The sequence below is a fragment of the Chelmon rostratus genome, chromosome 12 (genome assembly GCF_017976325.1).
Source record: "Chelmon rostratus isolate fCheRos1 chromosome 12, fCheRos1.pri, whole genome shotgun sequence".
Taxonomy (NCBI): domain Eukaryota; kingdom Metazoa; phylum Chordata; class Actinopteri; order Chaetodontiformes; family Chaetodontidae; genus Chelmon; species Chelmon rostratus.
This window is the reverse complement of record NC_055669.1, coordinates 4,697,998-4,713,882: the sequence shown is the minus strand read 5'-3', so window position 1 is coordinate 4,713,882 and position 15,885 is coordinate 4,697,998. Positions and strand designations below refer to the sequence as shown.

The following is a 15,885-nucleotide window of genomic DNA, read 5'->3' as shown; positions in this document are numbered from 1 at the left end:
TGTAAAGCTGGAAAGTGTGAATCACAATAACCTGGCCTTGGCAATGACCAGCAGAAGAAACAGATCTAAAGAGGAGACGTGGGTATGCGTCTTTGTACGTATTAGGTCATTAATTCCCAGAAGACTAAGTGAGACACTGGCAGGAAAGCATTCCCTGAAGATGAGGTGTTGTCTCACAGGGAGACGTGCTGAGCTCCACCAGAAGAGATTTCAAATCTCTTCTAATGAAACACAAACAATCAAACGGATGGAGTTACTGGCCATTGATAATATTCTTGAATCTAAAATTGTGTGCATGATAAGGTAACATGGCCTTTAAGATGGTATCAGGGAAGCTAGAAAGCAAGATGAACATAGAGAGAGGCCTTAAATCACTTTTGGTGCAGTGTGGCACCACAGTCTTGGAAGGTCTCCTGGCCAACCCCATCAGGAAGGTGGATGACATGGGAGGGCTTCGTCTAATGAAGCTCACCTGGGCCCTGAGGCTAGAAACGCTGGTTCATGTGTTCACTGTATGTCTTCCGACAGCTGGCATCCACCCTGCTTCAACGTCTTATGGTTTGTCTTCTGGTTTGTGTTGACTTCAGGTTGAGTAAATGACTCTTGTTTTAAGTGACATGTTGCACGGACTCCCTACTTGTCACATTCTCTGAGCTGGTGTGTGACAGCAGTGTCACATGTTTGCAGCGATGATCCCCTGCAACACTGTGCTGTCAGGGAACCTCTGGTAGAATCTCTCATGGCGATGGATCCTCATAAAGGCCAAGGAAAGAAGGTGGGCATGCCAAAAGAGTATTCTTTGGTGGATTGAACCCTGGCTACATACACTGGCTGTTGAAACATGGAATGTCACCTCTCTTTTGGGAATGGTGCATGTGCAGTTCTGACTCCACATTATTGGGCACATCAGCATATACAGCACTGGTTCTGGACCCAAGCCACTTGGCAGGGGCTGGAATCTCTCCATTTACAGTTTACAGTTATTGAACCACGCTACTCGTGGACTAACCAACACCATGTTCAACCCCCGAGGTGCTTCACAAGTGTACGTGGCAGAGGAGCACCAGGCCAAAGATTGTTGATGAACTTTGCAGTCATAACATCAGATTTGAAATGTGTGCCTTGGGTGCTCGAGTAAAGAGAAATGCAGAGCTGTCAAGTGATGACTACCTGTGGTAAGTTGGATCAGATGACTGGGGAAGCTGCTAGATTAGATAAACCTCAATATGCAGTGAGGGTGAACTGGGCCCATGTCCAGAATATCCTCAAGTCCTACCTTTTCACGAACTCTTCGTGCATTGTAGGGGAGGTTTGGGATGTGCAGTAGGTGGGAGGGAAGATCACAGATCCAAGCTGAAAAAATGTTTCTTCGCAGAGTGTCTGGGGACACCTTTCGGGACAACGTAAGGAACGCATATTGTGGACAGGTATAGAGTAGAACCTCTGGACATATGCATTAAAAGGAGGTGGTTCAGTCCTCTGGTTAGGATGCATCATGCACACCTTCCTCTGGAAGTATTCCAGGGGCATCCAACTAGACGGAGACCTGAGGGCAAACCCAGGTCATGCTTGAGGGGTTGCATATCTTGTCTAGCCTGTGAATACCCAGGTGGAACTACAGTGTGAATAGTTAAAGGGACCTCTGGGCCGTTGCTGCCTCCACAGCCTGGACCAGAAATGCAGAGGGAAGTGGATGGGCTGGTGAGGTTAAAATTTCACCTTTGTGTGGAAAATTACACGCCATTGTTTGGGATAATCGTATTTACTTTACACCCAGGCTACACAGAAGTGAAAGGACCGACTCTGGATTGCTCAAGATGACAAAGCTCGGTGCAGTGAAGAGAAAGCAGGTGGAAAGTGTCGAGCACTGGGAGCTCGGAGGAAGTGACTTGTGCTTGGAGGACGCTCAGCCTGCTGAGGGTCTGGTGTGAGACACACATGTTCCGGTCGCCCCCGGCGTCTGTGTGTATGCATGCGGGTGTGATGTTAGGTGAGTAATGTGTTTATTGATTGGAATCCTTGTACCACTGACCCCTGAGCAAACCTTGCCCTCGCCGGGTGATCAAAGCCGTTACATCATCGGATCGCTCGCAGCCCAGGGGATGTTTGTTTTCACAGCGAGACTGGTTCACCCGAGCGGTGCCCTGACTTTAAGCAGACTTCCTATTCATGAAACTTCCACACATCTGCTGGGGACCGTGCATATGCGTGTGTGTATGTGTGCACTTACACTATGATCTCACCTTGTGTGCCTGAAGCTTGTTAAGGGAGAGATTACTGCACAAACAAGCTGTTGTCAGCCCCAGATCTAGCCGAGTCCTGGATACTATAATCATCAGCTGCATGTATGTAAAGTTTTCTAACATTACATAACCACAAACAGGAGAAAAAGAAAAAAAAAAACGCTAATGCAACCGTGCAGCTGTCGACGAGTACGTGGTCTGTGTATACACAACTCAGCTTTAAGGATGTTTTGTAGAAAACAGGGGGATATTCCGACATCTGTTTCTGATGATCCTTCAGAGAAAGTAAAGGGCAGATATCTGGTCTTTTTTTTCTTCCACAGATGATCAGCAGTGTCTGTTCAGATCTTTTCCTGTAAATGGATGCTCTGTTTTGACTGTCCTTCTGGAATTTATCACGCAAGCCATTTGGGGATTAAATTTGGGGAAGAAATAGTATTTCAGATATTGAAGTAGCATGAAACTGTCTCAGCGAACAGCGGTACAAGTGTGAAAACAACAGGGTCAACGTGCCAACCGCAGTGCGAACAATTTTCAAGGACTTGATGAAAAGATTCTACCTTTAGTCAGTACTCTTGTATGGCGTTTAAAATTTCCCCACTCCTCTACCACCCACATCAGCTTTTGTGGGTGGTAGAGGAGTAGGGAACGACACACAGATGTAAGAGGGAAAATGTAAGAGAAAAAATATGTAAAAACAGAAAGTAACTTTGGATGTAGAGCAACCACTATCTCCTCATTCATCGCATTTTGACAATCCCACATTTGGACCAGAACAGCATGCTGTTTTACTGTCTCTGTTTTAAGAGAGAAGATGTTAAATTTTGAAATGTGGGAGGGAGGATACTCTTAAAAACGTGCAAAATGAACACACCACATATCAGATTCATTTTGTCTGAAAGTTCAGGGAGATTGATGGCATTCGTTAAAGTTATACAGAATCAAAATCATGAGGCCCGTTATAATCACCACGACCATAGCTGGCCGGCAGGACATTTATTTATTAAAATATCTTCCACTGATATATGTCCACGATTGCAGAAAGCAAGTCCATATATTCTGGTTGATGGATTTCCTTTATCACTTATCTAGAACAGGGATTCCATTTGATCTATATTGCCACATTGCATCACTGCCTGTTCTAGTATCATTAAAGATGGTGCAAAGATACTGCAACGCATCCATCATAACTCCTAATTTATTATCCTGTAAAACATAATGTTGTGAATACAGCCTTCATCCATGGAGCAGGGGGTTTCATCATTCCTTTGTCATCGGGAGGTGGTGATGAAAAACTACTTTTAATGGCCTTAGAGCTCCTAAGCACTATATTACTGTACTTTAAACAGACACGGTTGCCTGAAAATGTTTTGACTGCAGGCTGGCTGTATATCGTGTGGACTTTTCATCCAGCAAATGCTGTTTGACCCATGTTTGACCCTGTCTTGTTGCCTTTTGGGAAAAAAAAAAGAATAGATGATCGAAAGAAAAGGAAAACAGGAAAGCATGAAGAATGAGGGAAAGAAAGAGCAAGGAGAGAAAAGAAGCAGGTAGAAAAGGGAAAAGTGAGAGGAGGCCAGAGAAGGGGCAAATGAAGGGGAAGAAATGAGCACAGCAGAGGAGGTAAACGGGAGGTGGTCAGAAAAAGATTAAAAGAGAGGAGATAAGAAAGAGATGAGAGGAGAGATGAGGGAGTGGCGAAGGAAAAGCAAAGAGAGGGAAAGAGCGGCAGCCAAGAGGAGATCTGTGGAGAATTGTACATCAGCTCACGTAAGACTGATTCTTCGAGATGACAGGAGACCGACAGCTGAAATCAAAACCACACTGTACATTTGTTTTTCCAGAACTTTCCGTCTTTTTCAACCTCCCTCCTGTCTTCTACTTCCTCCTCTCTTTCCCTCACTTCTCCTCTCTCCTTGGTGGTCTTTTTCTCCCCTTCCCTCCCCTCTCTCGTAACTCAACACGGCATCCTTGCCCGGCCACCTTTGCCTGCATGTTCACGTCAGGGTGTGCTCTCCAAAGCAATCGAGCATTTGTCATCTGTCTTCTTTCAAGGGTGCAGTATGTTTAGTTTAAAACATTCAGAAATGAAGGGATTGTCTACTGGGAGGCTGCTGTGCCTGGTTACATTGCCCTCTTGCCCCGCTCTGGTTCTGGTTCTGGTGCCCATTCCAGCGGCGCTCCTCGCCAGCATTCCTCACTCTTCCTCCTGGCGGTCCAAAGCTCCTGTGCTAGCGGAGTACGACTCTAGTGATGTGCTTCCCCCTGTTTGTTGGGAGTGTGAATTCAACAGGTGCCCAGTTCCTACAGAGTGCACCTATAGGGATGGAGGTCGCTCAGGGGGTTGGTGGTTCGAACCCTGGCTCCTCTAGTCTGCGTGTCAAAGTGTCCTGAACTGAACTGATGTGAGTGTGCGTGTGAATGGGTGAATGTGGCATGGTTGTAAAGTGCTTTAAGGGGTCGGTAGACCAGAAAAGCGCTATAGAAACGCATTCCGTTTAGCATTTAATGCATGTGGGTCACACCAACCAGAGCTGGATAACTTTTACTCAGTGTAATTAGAGCTGTGCCGGGCAATTTCGCACATCGGAGAGTCCAAATGGCGCTGAGAGGTAGCTGTTAAAAGTTTTGACAAGTTCAGCACCCAGAAGTTATGGAATGTGATCTCAGTGAACTTTTACTCCTCAGACCTATACGTTATCTCCTTGCTGTCTGAGCGACTTGAAGGAGGCGATGCGGCTTTAGTTTCTCTGGATGCAGTGCCGGCTCATTGCTCTCCAGGAGAAAGTTTTGTGTTCAGCTCTCAGCTCTCTCATATTTTATGTGTCTTTTCCAGTGGGTGGAAGTGTTTGGATAGCCATCAGCAAACATAAGAGGGTCACATCCATCTCTCCATCATTCTCTTCATATACCAGGGAACTCTTTTCTTTCGCAGTTATATTTTATGATTTAGGCAAAACTATGTTTATTATGCACATTAGTGCTGGCCAAAAAAATGAATTAATCATGTGTAGCATGGCGTTCTTGAGTTCAGCACAGAGTCTGCCCGGGCACATGCTGCTTCTGGGAACCAGCACAGCTTTGCACTCTCTGACAGAACCGTCACCTTCTCCCACCTACTCGACTTTTGCACTGGATATAATCAAGCTAGCAACCACGTCCATTAAGATGGAAGCATTACAAACTTAAAGCTGCACTAATAAATATCATATTAGCAACAGAGTAAATAAGCACATATGTAGCAACAATCCCTCAGCTCCACACAGTGTTGCAGTGGCTTCGAGCTTGTCGATTTGGTTTTACTGCCCTAAAATTCAGCTGATTTAGTCTCATTCCTCTCGTTGTCAAGTTTTCAGCAGCAGCAGGCAGCTGTTATCATCAAAAAAGCAAAGATAAACCCACTGTACGCCATCTGCTCAGCACCAAACGTCGGACAGACAAAGGTGGTTAACTAGAGAACACAGTGGCGACATAGCTGGCAAACGCCAGATATTTCCCTCAGGAGATAGTGGAGGACAAACACAGCTAAAAGGAGAGAGAATAAGGGGCTTTGGTCATACGGACTGAAGCATGACTCCAAACGTGAATTAATGTTGCTCTGTGTCTGCCTGATTAACACTTTCTCCACAACAAGTTTCTGATAATATGTCAGTGTTGTGTTTGTGGCTTGTTCTGCTGCCCTCATGTGGCCGAAATTATATGAGTTGTGACAACATGTGACGTGTGGAGCAGCGTGGGTGGTGACTGACACGTTTTCCCCTCAGGCCTTGCCGTACTTACTGCTGTGTATGTTCCTGCATGCTGTGTTTGACTGGCGTGCTTGTGATATCAGCTCTCGTACGTGCTAATTTCTGCCATCAGAGCTGTACATGCCAAACTTCATGCTGAAAAAACAGAATGGAGCCTAGGGAAGCAACACAATTTTTGCACATCCTGGCACTAGAGCAAATCATGTCATACAGCTTGGAAATAGTATTATTGCAACTCTACTTCATGGCATTTTAAAGGTGAAGACCTCTTTTAGTAGTTTCATAGTAGTTTTACGGTCGTGAGAATGTGTATTTTACTGTATGATATCTCACAGGCAGACACTTTATAAGAAAGAAAACCTTTCTTGGCATCTTTCCAAAATAAGTTGTGCTATAAAATTTCCCATCAGAGAAGCTTCTTCTAAAGTGAAGAAACACAACACAACAACAAATATCTCTCTATGGTCACAAAGTCAAAACAGCTGCCTGAACTTAAAACGGTCCTAAACTGACGTGGAGGCCTTTCACAGCGCAGGGTGGACTTGATTCATCGCCAGCATCGATGTGCTGCAGCAGAAAGGTACAGGTCTTTTGTCTTCATTGGACCAGATCGTAATCTCTCATGTACTACTTCTAGCATCATCTAAATAAATAAATAAATAAATAAGCTCCAGGTATAGTCCAGCATTATTAAAATAGATAATGACTGTGTCCAACGCTGTTTTATAACATAGTAACACATCTGAAGTAGTTTTTCCAGGACATCAACCTTTGAGTATTACTCAAGTCATAAAACTCAAACTTTTTTCCTCTTTCTAAAACATCCCCTACACGAAATATGCATGGATGCTTTGTTTTAGAATGGTACTTTCTAATCATACAGAAACAGTATTTATTATCACAAGCAAGGTCCAGAGTACCTGAAAATGAGAGAATTTGGAGATGTTCTGCCATAAAGCAAAAGTTACTCAGCTAAAAGTAGCAGAAAACAGCCTGAGGCACGCATTACGCATGAAAGGCCCCTTTACCCTCAAAGACTGCTCAAGCAGCACAGCCAGAGTAGTGGTAAACTCAGCTTCTTTAACAGTGCAGTGTCGTGCGGTTCAGGTGGTGGAGAGTGAACAAAACGGGGCTTTAGGCAACAAACAAGTAAAGTCTGATAAATGCGTCCTCTGCTCCTATTTTGCAGTGATGGATTATACCTCTAAGGCAAGTGTTGTGTCTGTGGGTTTGTTTTGAAGCAACTGATGAAGAGGCTGGAGTCTGTTTGTTTCCAGAGAGAACATAGCATAATATCTATGCCATCTTTTAAGGGCCCGGGCCCCAGAGAGAGCGAGTAATTAGCTATGGAACTGGCTGGAAATGATCACTGCGTGGAGCTAGAGGAGCTGAAGGGATAGTAAAGACATTACCTTGTGTAAGAAAATAATCTCCATTAGTTTAATGAGGATGACTAACCGTGGAAACAAGCATTGTCTTATTCAGACAGAATTGGTAAACTGGAAAAGCTCAGCATGTCAGTAACAATCCAGCCATGGGTGGAATATTCCTGTGCCACAGTTTCTGAGCTTCTTGCCCAGCACCAGCGCTAATTTCCCTGAAAACACTGCCATAAGTTCCATGGTTGTCCAGGCTCTCGTTAGACATAAGACCATTCCTGTAAGACTGTTTATCTGATTGGAATATTCTTCTTGACTATCTCCGTATCAACCGCTCACTGATAACAACAAAGAGACATCAGCAGGTTATTTCAGCTGTAATGACTTAATCTGTGCTTCTGACTGGAGCAGTTCCTGTTGCGTCACAGGAATGATGTTTCTTTCAATATGCCTGATCATGATTAACTCCTTCCAAAAGCTGTAAACTTTGATGTTTCACCAAAGTACGATTCTGATGCCTGAAAGACTGACTCTGCGGCCAGATAAGAAGTTTGTTTGAAGTTTAAGTCGAAGTAAACATTGCATCAAGGCACTGCAGCCCCAGAATGCTCTCCCTCAACCACAGAGAGGCATGCTGGATGCTTGAGCATCTACCGTTTTCATCTTCTCTGTTTATCACTCTGACAGCACAAATTAGGGGATGGGACAAGCGTTTGTTTTGTTCGGCTATGGAACACAGTGGTAATGTTGAGCTGCCACAGGCGATTTGTTCAAAGGGCACGGGAAGAAATTATGTTCCAAAATTCCAAAACAGCAACTGAAAGGTCATATTTGCCATTAAAGTGATATTTCATTGTTGCTTGTCAAAGTGCTCCCCTGCATTAAAGTTGCGGTCGTCCTCCTGCAGTCGCTGTAAATTAGCGCGGAGGTTCGACTGATGGCGCGCTTTCCATTTCTCTACTCCAAGAGGGACAAAAACATGAAGCAGCTAACTGACGAAGAATAAAGACGGCCCCTAGTCCTCAAATCTCCAGGGGCCCCAAAAGGCCCAGGTTTCATGTAGCAGTTAGTTTGTGGTACTTGTAATTTTGTTTGGAAATACAGGTAAGTGTACAGTATCAGCTGACATGAGGCGCCTGTTGTTACAGCTGTGGCTGAACCCCCCAGAAGATTCCTAGTGTTTCCTTGTGTTTTCCCTTTCCCCGTCTTCCCAGTACTTCCTGTCTGTCTCTCTGTTTATGTCTCGTCTGTGTGTGTGAGTGTGTGTGTCCCAGCTCTGCTTATCACACACACCTGCCTGCAATCAACTCATCTCCGCTTCCAGTCTGCACACCTGCCACCTTGCAGCAGTTCCACTCTGAGGCCAAATCTAGTTATTCTTAGTGATTATTCTTGTGTTTCATACTGACTAAGCTGCCTCGCCATCGCTCCAGCATCACCACTCACCTACCAGTCTCCCTGCTCTTCTGCCTCCTCCATCACCCCCTCATCAAAACCCTGATTCACCATAAAACCGACTCTTTTTGCTGCCTAACTCCAGCTGTGTTCGTAACACCTGCAAACTGTGAGCATGAGGCCGAGCCCTGAAGAGAGTCCCTGTGTAAAAATCTTGTTTCACGATGGTAGTGATGCTGTGCTTCTACACACACAATGAGCAGTGAGGGAGCCAGCAGCTTATTTTTGCCGCGGCACGGCGCATAACGATATAAGATCATTATTATGCTTTTCTTTCAAAACCGCTTCAAATGGAATATTTTTATGTGCTTCAGCATTACAAAACAGCACACACTTTATCCACTAAAATCCAGGCTTTCTATCCTAAAATGCCCCCAAGGAAAATATGATCCAATACCTGAAAACAAAGTGTTGAATCAAATTACTGAATCTCTATCAAATGGGTTGGATCCAGCAATATGCATTGGTTACTTTTTGTGTTTCAGCCGCAGCGAACAGACTCTGTATTGTTATCTCAGCAGGAGATCATGTCCACAGTGGTCCATCACGTTGCATAATTCAGCACTTCACTCCAACATGATCCGAAATGAAAAACTATAGAAAGCTGATATTGTAGAACTCATCCTAACAGCACAACACTGACAATGTTTCAATATAAAAGGAGCTAAATAAGTGTGCTATCAATGGGGGGCGCTCAGCTTACACACAGCTGTCAAGTCAGTGTGGCTGTAGCCTACAGGGCTTGGGATTGGATGTCACATCAGGCTGCGTTTAGGCAGATCGCAGGTTGTTACACTATGCAGTACAGCACGCCTCATGTCAGGTTTTTGCCAGTTACATGTGGACGGTGACAAGAGCAGGTGACATGTTGGGAAAAACTGAATACGCAACACTCTGCTTTACAGCAGCCGTAATGATGCCATTACTAATGTCTGCTTTGCCCCCCCCCCAGCAGTGAAATATTCAAAACCCTCCCTCTGCGTTTTATTCAGTAACATTCCAGGAAACGCCGTAATGGGCAAAATACAGCCGCACAATGGCCCCATCAAGGACATTTGAAAATTCTGTGAAGCACAAAAATGTCCTGTGATCAGGGTTTCTGTTTATATGCATTTACAGCACGGGCCTATGAAATATATACTGTACTGCTTGTAATACGAGAGGAGAGGGGGGAGTGAAGCGCCTCTCCTCTTATGCATACACAGAGTTTACACAGCACACTGACATCCAACCTTTTAAGAGATACGTGAATGGTAAACATTTTTGAGTTTAGAGCTAAAATGAACATTGCTGCTGGTCCCATAAAGAAAATGCTTTCCTCTCCCATCTGAATCTGCCGCATTGATGAATGACCCTCAGTGTTGTGACTAATACAGTTTATTTTCTCATTAAAGCTACAACAAACTTTAGGGAACTGTAACAGCCTCCATTATGGATTGGGTCATTACTGCTAAAATAAACTGCCCCTGTTTTGCCAGCTTCCACTCATATAGGTCCAGCCAAATAAGCCGTGCTCTCGGTTATGGATGACAGAGCTGCACACACTCCTGCTGCTCCTGTGGCTGCTTACATGATTTCCTCTTTTTAGTGAAAACACGGGGGGAAACATACCTTAATAAGCAAAGGCCTGAAGCCATATAGATTAAACAGTGAAGAAATGTAAAGCAAGAAAAGACGCTTGGAAAAAAGCTTTTCACAGATTTCAATGAATTTACTGTCATATGGCTAAATTGTCATGACCAGTATGTGTGCAAGGCTCCATTTTTGCAACACTGAAAGCAATTGAAGTGCAACATTAGATAACAACATCTATAGAGATGCATGAATACAAAGCTGATTATTTTATGAAATCAGTCCAACCAACAAACTAAATACTGTAATACTTCAGTAGTCTGTTAGTATTACTGGTGTACACCATCTTGTGGAGGCCTCGTGAACTGCAACTGAAATGCGCCTGTAACAATCAGACAGATGTGTAAACCTGTTGAGAAGGATACCGTATCTCAACATTTAAATGATCAGTGCATGAATACACTCGTTTTTGACCGACCATTAGTGCTGTCGACTACTTTTATTGGTTAATTTTGTAGGAGAAGTTTTCCCAAACTGCAGGGCACAGTCTGATGATACAGCTTTAAAAAGTGAGCGTTCCAAGCAGTTCCTATGACAACAGCAATATAAGATGTTCATATACAATGCAGAAACTCCTCCTTGCGGACCGCAGAGCTACAGAGTGACAGAATCCCTTTTCACCTTCGGACCAGGATTTCTTCCAGGTGGTAGACTAGATAAAACAATTTAGGCTTATGTGGCCACATGGTGCTGACAAATTGGGGGTTTATGGCTTAAGCCAGCATAAATAATGAACACTGGCCAGCAGCTGCCCATACAAACCGAAGCCAGCTGACTTACTCATTACCCATCTCTACACACGCAGAACATCAACAGTCCCTCTTGCTGTTTTGGTAAAAGCTGGAAACACAGAGGGTGAGAGGGTTGGAAGAGTCCAAGAGAACATCTTCACTTGGTCACTGCAAGTGGAGGGTCCTATATAACTAAGGTGTCTTGAATGCAAATATTTATGACTTTACCTTGTGGGCCGTCTTCTTTTTTTTTATTGACCACTATAAAAACTGGCATCACTAGTTGCTTGGCAACATTAGCCTATTCCACAATTTTCCAACTGTTGTTTACCATCAATGGCCAAACTCTTGACGTGGGCAGTTCTGGACTGACGTACCTGTCTCAACTTTGGAGTGGTCGGTCCTCTCTGTCACCTTCTCCTGGCTGATGAGGTAATCAACTATCCTCACCCCGATTGGAGGCTCAGTGTGGTTCCACTCCATGATGACCAATGAGCTGCTGGGCTCGTAGGTGTAGGAGAGTTTCAGCCTGGCAACAGAGTGACAGAGATGCAAAACCAGGCCACTGAGTGAAAGATGTTGTCAGCAGACTCGTCTCATTACTGTAATTTACTGCTAACATTATCCCTCGTGTTCCTGCAAACCTGCAACCTAGCGAAAACATATTCTGCAATGTCACAAACTTTTCTGTCAACAGTAAGGCCATTTATCCCCTGAGGTCTGACTTAACTTACTCCAGAGCGGCCCTCTGCAGCTCTGTGGCAGCGAGAGCCACATGCACAGAGGTTTTAATGTCAATCAATCAATACAGCAGCTCATTTCACTGATTAGCACACCCAAGCCGGACAGGAGAAAGCAAAATCAATGACCGTTGCAATCACGGACAGACTATAAGACAATGGCCCCCTGGGCACAGATACATAAAATGCGCCCCCTTCCAACACAGGAGCAAGACACCCAGACTGAAAGAGAGTACAACAACAAGAGTTGTGCAATCTGTAGTTGCTTTGTGTCTTTTTTTCTGGCTGCTTTGCATCTCTGTGTAAATGTTGTGTGTTTCTTTGTGGTTGTTTCGTAGTTTTGCACCTCTCTGTATTCGTTTAGTGCATCTTTGTGGTCATGTTGCGTCTTTTTGTGGTTGTCTTGTGTCTCTTTGTAGTTGTTTTGCGCCACTTCGTAGTGGTTTTGCATCTATTTGTGGTGACTTTGTGTCCTTTAGTTGAGCTCTGTGACGTTTCAACAAAAACTTCAAACAGAGGCTTTGGCCAAGCGGTCCCCTCCTCTCTGGTCCCCGTGCTTGTGCACAGAGGGCCCCTTCAGTAATGTATCCATGCCTGTAATATTTGGTCGCAATAAGATTCATGCTTCCTGGTGGCGCATTACTTGAGACCACTGCAGCAGAATATAGAGTTCTGCCAGCAAAATGATGGATGGGATTTACCGCAACCCATTTTAGGGTGATGTATTTGGAGAAAGATAATATTATTCTATGTTACTAACATAGGTTGGGGAAGTGGGGCGCAGGTGGGCAGTCCGTCTGTGCCAAAAGCGCTGGAATCACACCGACACCAGTCATCGATAACATCACCTTTCCCCGAACACCACAGCATGCTCATCATCGCCTCCTGAAGAGCCTGCAAAAACAGAGAGCGAGCGAGAGAGAGAGGCGAGAACACAAAAACAAAAGTAAATTCAAAGCATGTGTCATATTGGAACATGTAATATTCAAACGTAAAGAGTAACAATGAAATTCTATTCTCACATTAACTATTTTATATTATTTGCCTCAAATGAGGATATTAAAAACCCTTTCCTCTGAGTACTTTCTCATGTTTTTCATTATGTTCGGGCATTTTATGCCTTTACTAGATAGGTTGAATGCATAAATGTGTTGAATGCATTTCCCTCCTCATAAAACATTTGCACGATTTCCATACTGGCTTGGGCCGGGGCCGATGTGCCAGCGAGATGGAAACAGATGATCCGCTCTGGCATCTCCTAATCAGGGAGCGGCCGAAACAAGAGGACGACGTTGGGTTACTCAAACGTACCACTGTTTGTTCACGCCTTTTACTTCCTTTGCTAACTCGTTTATAGAACAGTGATGGGTCCTGTCTCCGTGTAAACAAGTCTGTTCCAGTTGTCTTACTATGATGTAGCTGACTACAGTGTAAGACAAGCTGAGATGACCCTTTATTGATCCCCAGAGGGCAAATTATGCTGTTGCCGCGGCACAAAGACAGAAATACGTTGAGATAAATAGAAAATGTGACAGTGGTGTGATTAATAACAGCAGAGCTCAGTGTTAAACATTGGAAATAAATAAATGTGTATGCAGCTTATTGGCTTGACCTGGGATCCAAACGGAAGTTGACTTGAGTAAAGTCTATATATTAACCTGCTGCGTCACGTTTTAGGATTTCCTGATGACGACAGAATGTCAAAATGTCGTAAAAGTGCTTAGGACATGATCTTTTTGGGAGCGTTTATTCAGCGTGGATGTCTTTTCTGCTTGAAATTGTTTTGTTGTTTTTGTAGTAGGTATTCAAAATGAACACTTTCCCATTTTTTTAAAGGAACAAGTTTTAAAAAAAACTCAAATCTGAGCTGAATCAATATTAATTTGCAGTTCAATGAAGTCTCCATTAAATTGTAGAGAATGATATGGCTGACAACCATAACTGCATTGTTTTTGTATTAGATTGTGGACTATTCAGGATACCTAGATACATCAGTTCACCAGAGGCAGATCCACACACCCCTTGTAATTATATGTAATAGTGATGCCTATGCATTGTGTCTACACCAGTATGCAGCTGCACAGTCCAGCACAAGAAACCTCCAAACAACTTTTGTCAATAACAGCAGCTGGATCCGTCTGCCTGAGCAAAAAGATGAAAGCATGACACCCCCGCGGCGGGTGGTGGTGGTGGGGGGCAGCACAGTATCGACCTTTCTTCCTGCTGGACGAGTAAAAGAGCATTGACGTACGGTATGGATGGAGTCAAATATATCGCGGCACAGGATACCAGATTATGACACAGCATGCTGCCGGCAGAGTAAGACCAGATACTTGAGAGGGAAAAGACACCTTAAAGTCCTCTGCTTCTGTAACCTGGATCATAATGAGGCCGGGAAGCTTTCAGCCCGGGTGGAGAGAGTCACAAACACATGGTGGGTTTCACTGCAGGACACCAGTTATTAGACTAACTGAGGTTTAATGATCACACACTCATACTAATGCTTGGATTTCTTTGTATGATTAGCTGCTGTCCTCTCATGTTAAGGTAACTTAGATGAGGAAACATTTAGATTCTCCACATCAAAGTAAAGCTTCTTTGATTTTGGGATGACAAGGACATTGGGCAATAAATGCTTCCTTTAATCATTCACATGAAAGGTAAGCGAGATAATCCAGTTCAGGGGGGATGAGAGAGAACGCAGTCGCCAATTTCGAGGGTGTCACGGAAAGTGATGTAATGTCCTCTGAGAGAAATTGGTGTTTTCAGACGTTAGACAGTCCGAGATAGTTAGGATAGGATAGGATAGACACTGTACACACCTGGTAGGTCTCGTTGTTGGACACCAGCTCATAGATGGGTGCGGCCTTGGTGATCTGCAGCAGGACAGGCTCAGACTGCTGCCGTCCTTGCGCCGCCCTCGGGCTCATGTGGCAGAGGTGACAAGAGCGCGGGCACTGGCCCTGGCTGGTGCAGTCCATTCGGACGCCGGCCGCCATGCGCTTGGCTCCCGTGTCCAGCAGGCTGGCGATGTACGCGGGGTACGTCAGCGTCCTCGGCTCCTTGTCGCGCTCCTCCGACTCCTCCGAAGGCGAGTTACCTGACAGGACAGACAGAGGGAAAAATGGTTGGTTAGTTCTTTTAAAGAGATGAAATGTATTATCTGCAAATATCACAAAAGCAAACTATGAAAATGCAAAAAGTCATGTCGAAAAGCTTTACGACATTACTGTTACTCATATAAATTAATTAGATAGGTCACATGATGCGAGCAATGAGATTAGGGAGGAAGGGAATGAAAAAACTGAATTGAGAGATTTGTCTTTTCCCTTTGTCACAACATGGCAAAACTACAAAGCATGAATGTGTTCCCATGTTCCCTTCTGGAGACTTCTGAGCTTTTCTGCATCACAGGCAGAATACATGAGCAGGAGTGTAAATATTTGGGCCACAGCTCCAGCTACAAAGAGCTCAGTGTGGGCAGACGTGTGCTGAACAATGAAATGTTTACATTGTATTAAGGCTCCTATTGCTGTTACAGGCTGTTATTGACACTAACATTTTTTTCCTTATGGTTATGGTTATGGAATACTGACTCCTCAAAAGCACCAACGACTTAGAAATATACTTACCAATAAGGTGAAACCAGGGTTTTCATCTCCTTATTCTTACTTTCACAATAGGCACATAAATGCACATATGCAGAAATGAACATGCAGCTATCTTAGATACCACTGATTTATTTTTGTTCCATTTATATTCAAACTAAGCACAACTGTTACAGAGGAAAGAAGCTCCCACACACGATCAACTCAGAACTGACCAAACACAACGTTTTGGTTCGATTTATTCAGAAAATGTGAATTAATGTGAGTTTCCATTCTCCACTGTTATGAAGATATTAGAGGACGGGTGCTGCAAGATAAAGCTCTGGTAGTGCTAATTCTCCAGCTGTG

The 15,885-nt window shown here is 44.2% G+C and overlaps 1 protein-coding gene across 1 annotated transcript in view; it reads right to left on the bottom strand.

Annotated features, from left to right (window-relative positions):
• astn1 (astrotactin 1) overlaps window positions 1–15,885 on the bottom strand; it is a 352,841-nt gene that overhangs the window by 32,942 nt on the left and 304,014 nt on the right. Inside the window, exons 18-20 of the mRNA XM_041949058.1 lie at window positions 14,752–15,029; window positions 12,690–12,823; window positions 11,567–11,718 (exon numbers count right to left, since the gene is read on the bottom strand). Of these exons, the coding sequence (XP_041804992.1) occupies window positions 11,567–11,718; window positions 12,690–12,823; window positions 14,752–15,029 (564 nt within the window). The remainder of the gene's footprint in view (window positions 1–11,566; window positions 11,719–12,689; window positions 12,824–14,751; window positions 15,030–15,885) is intronic.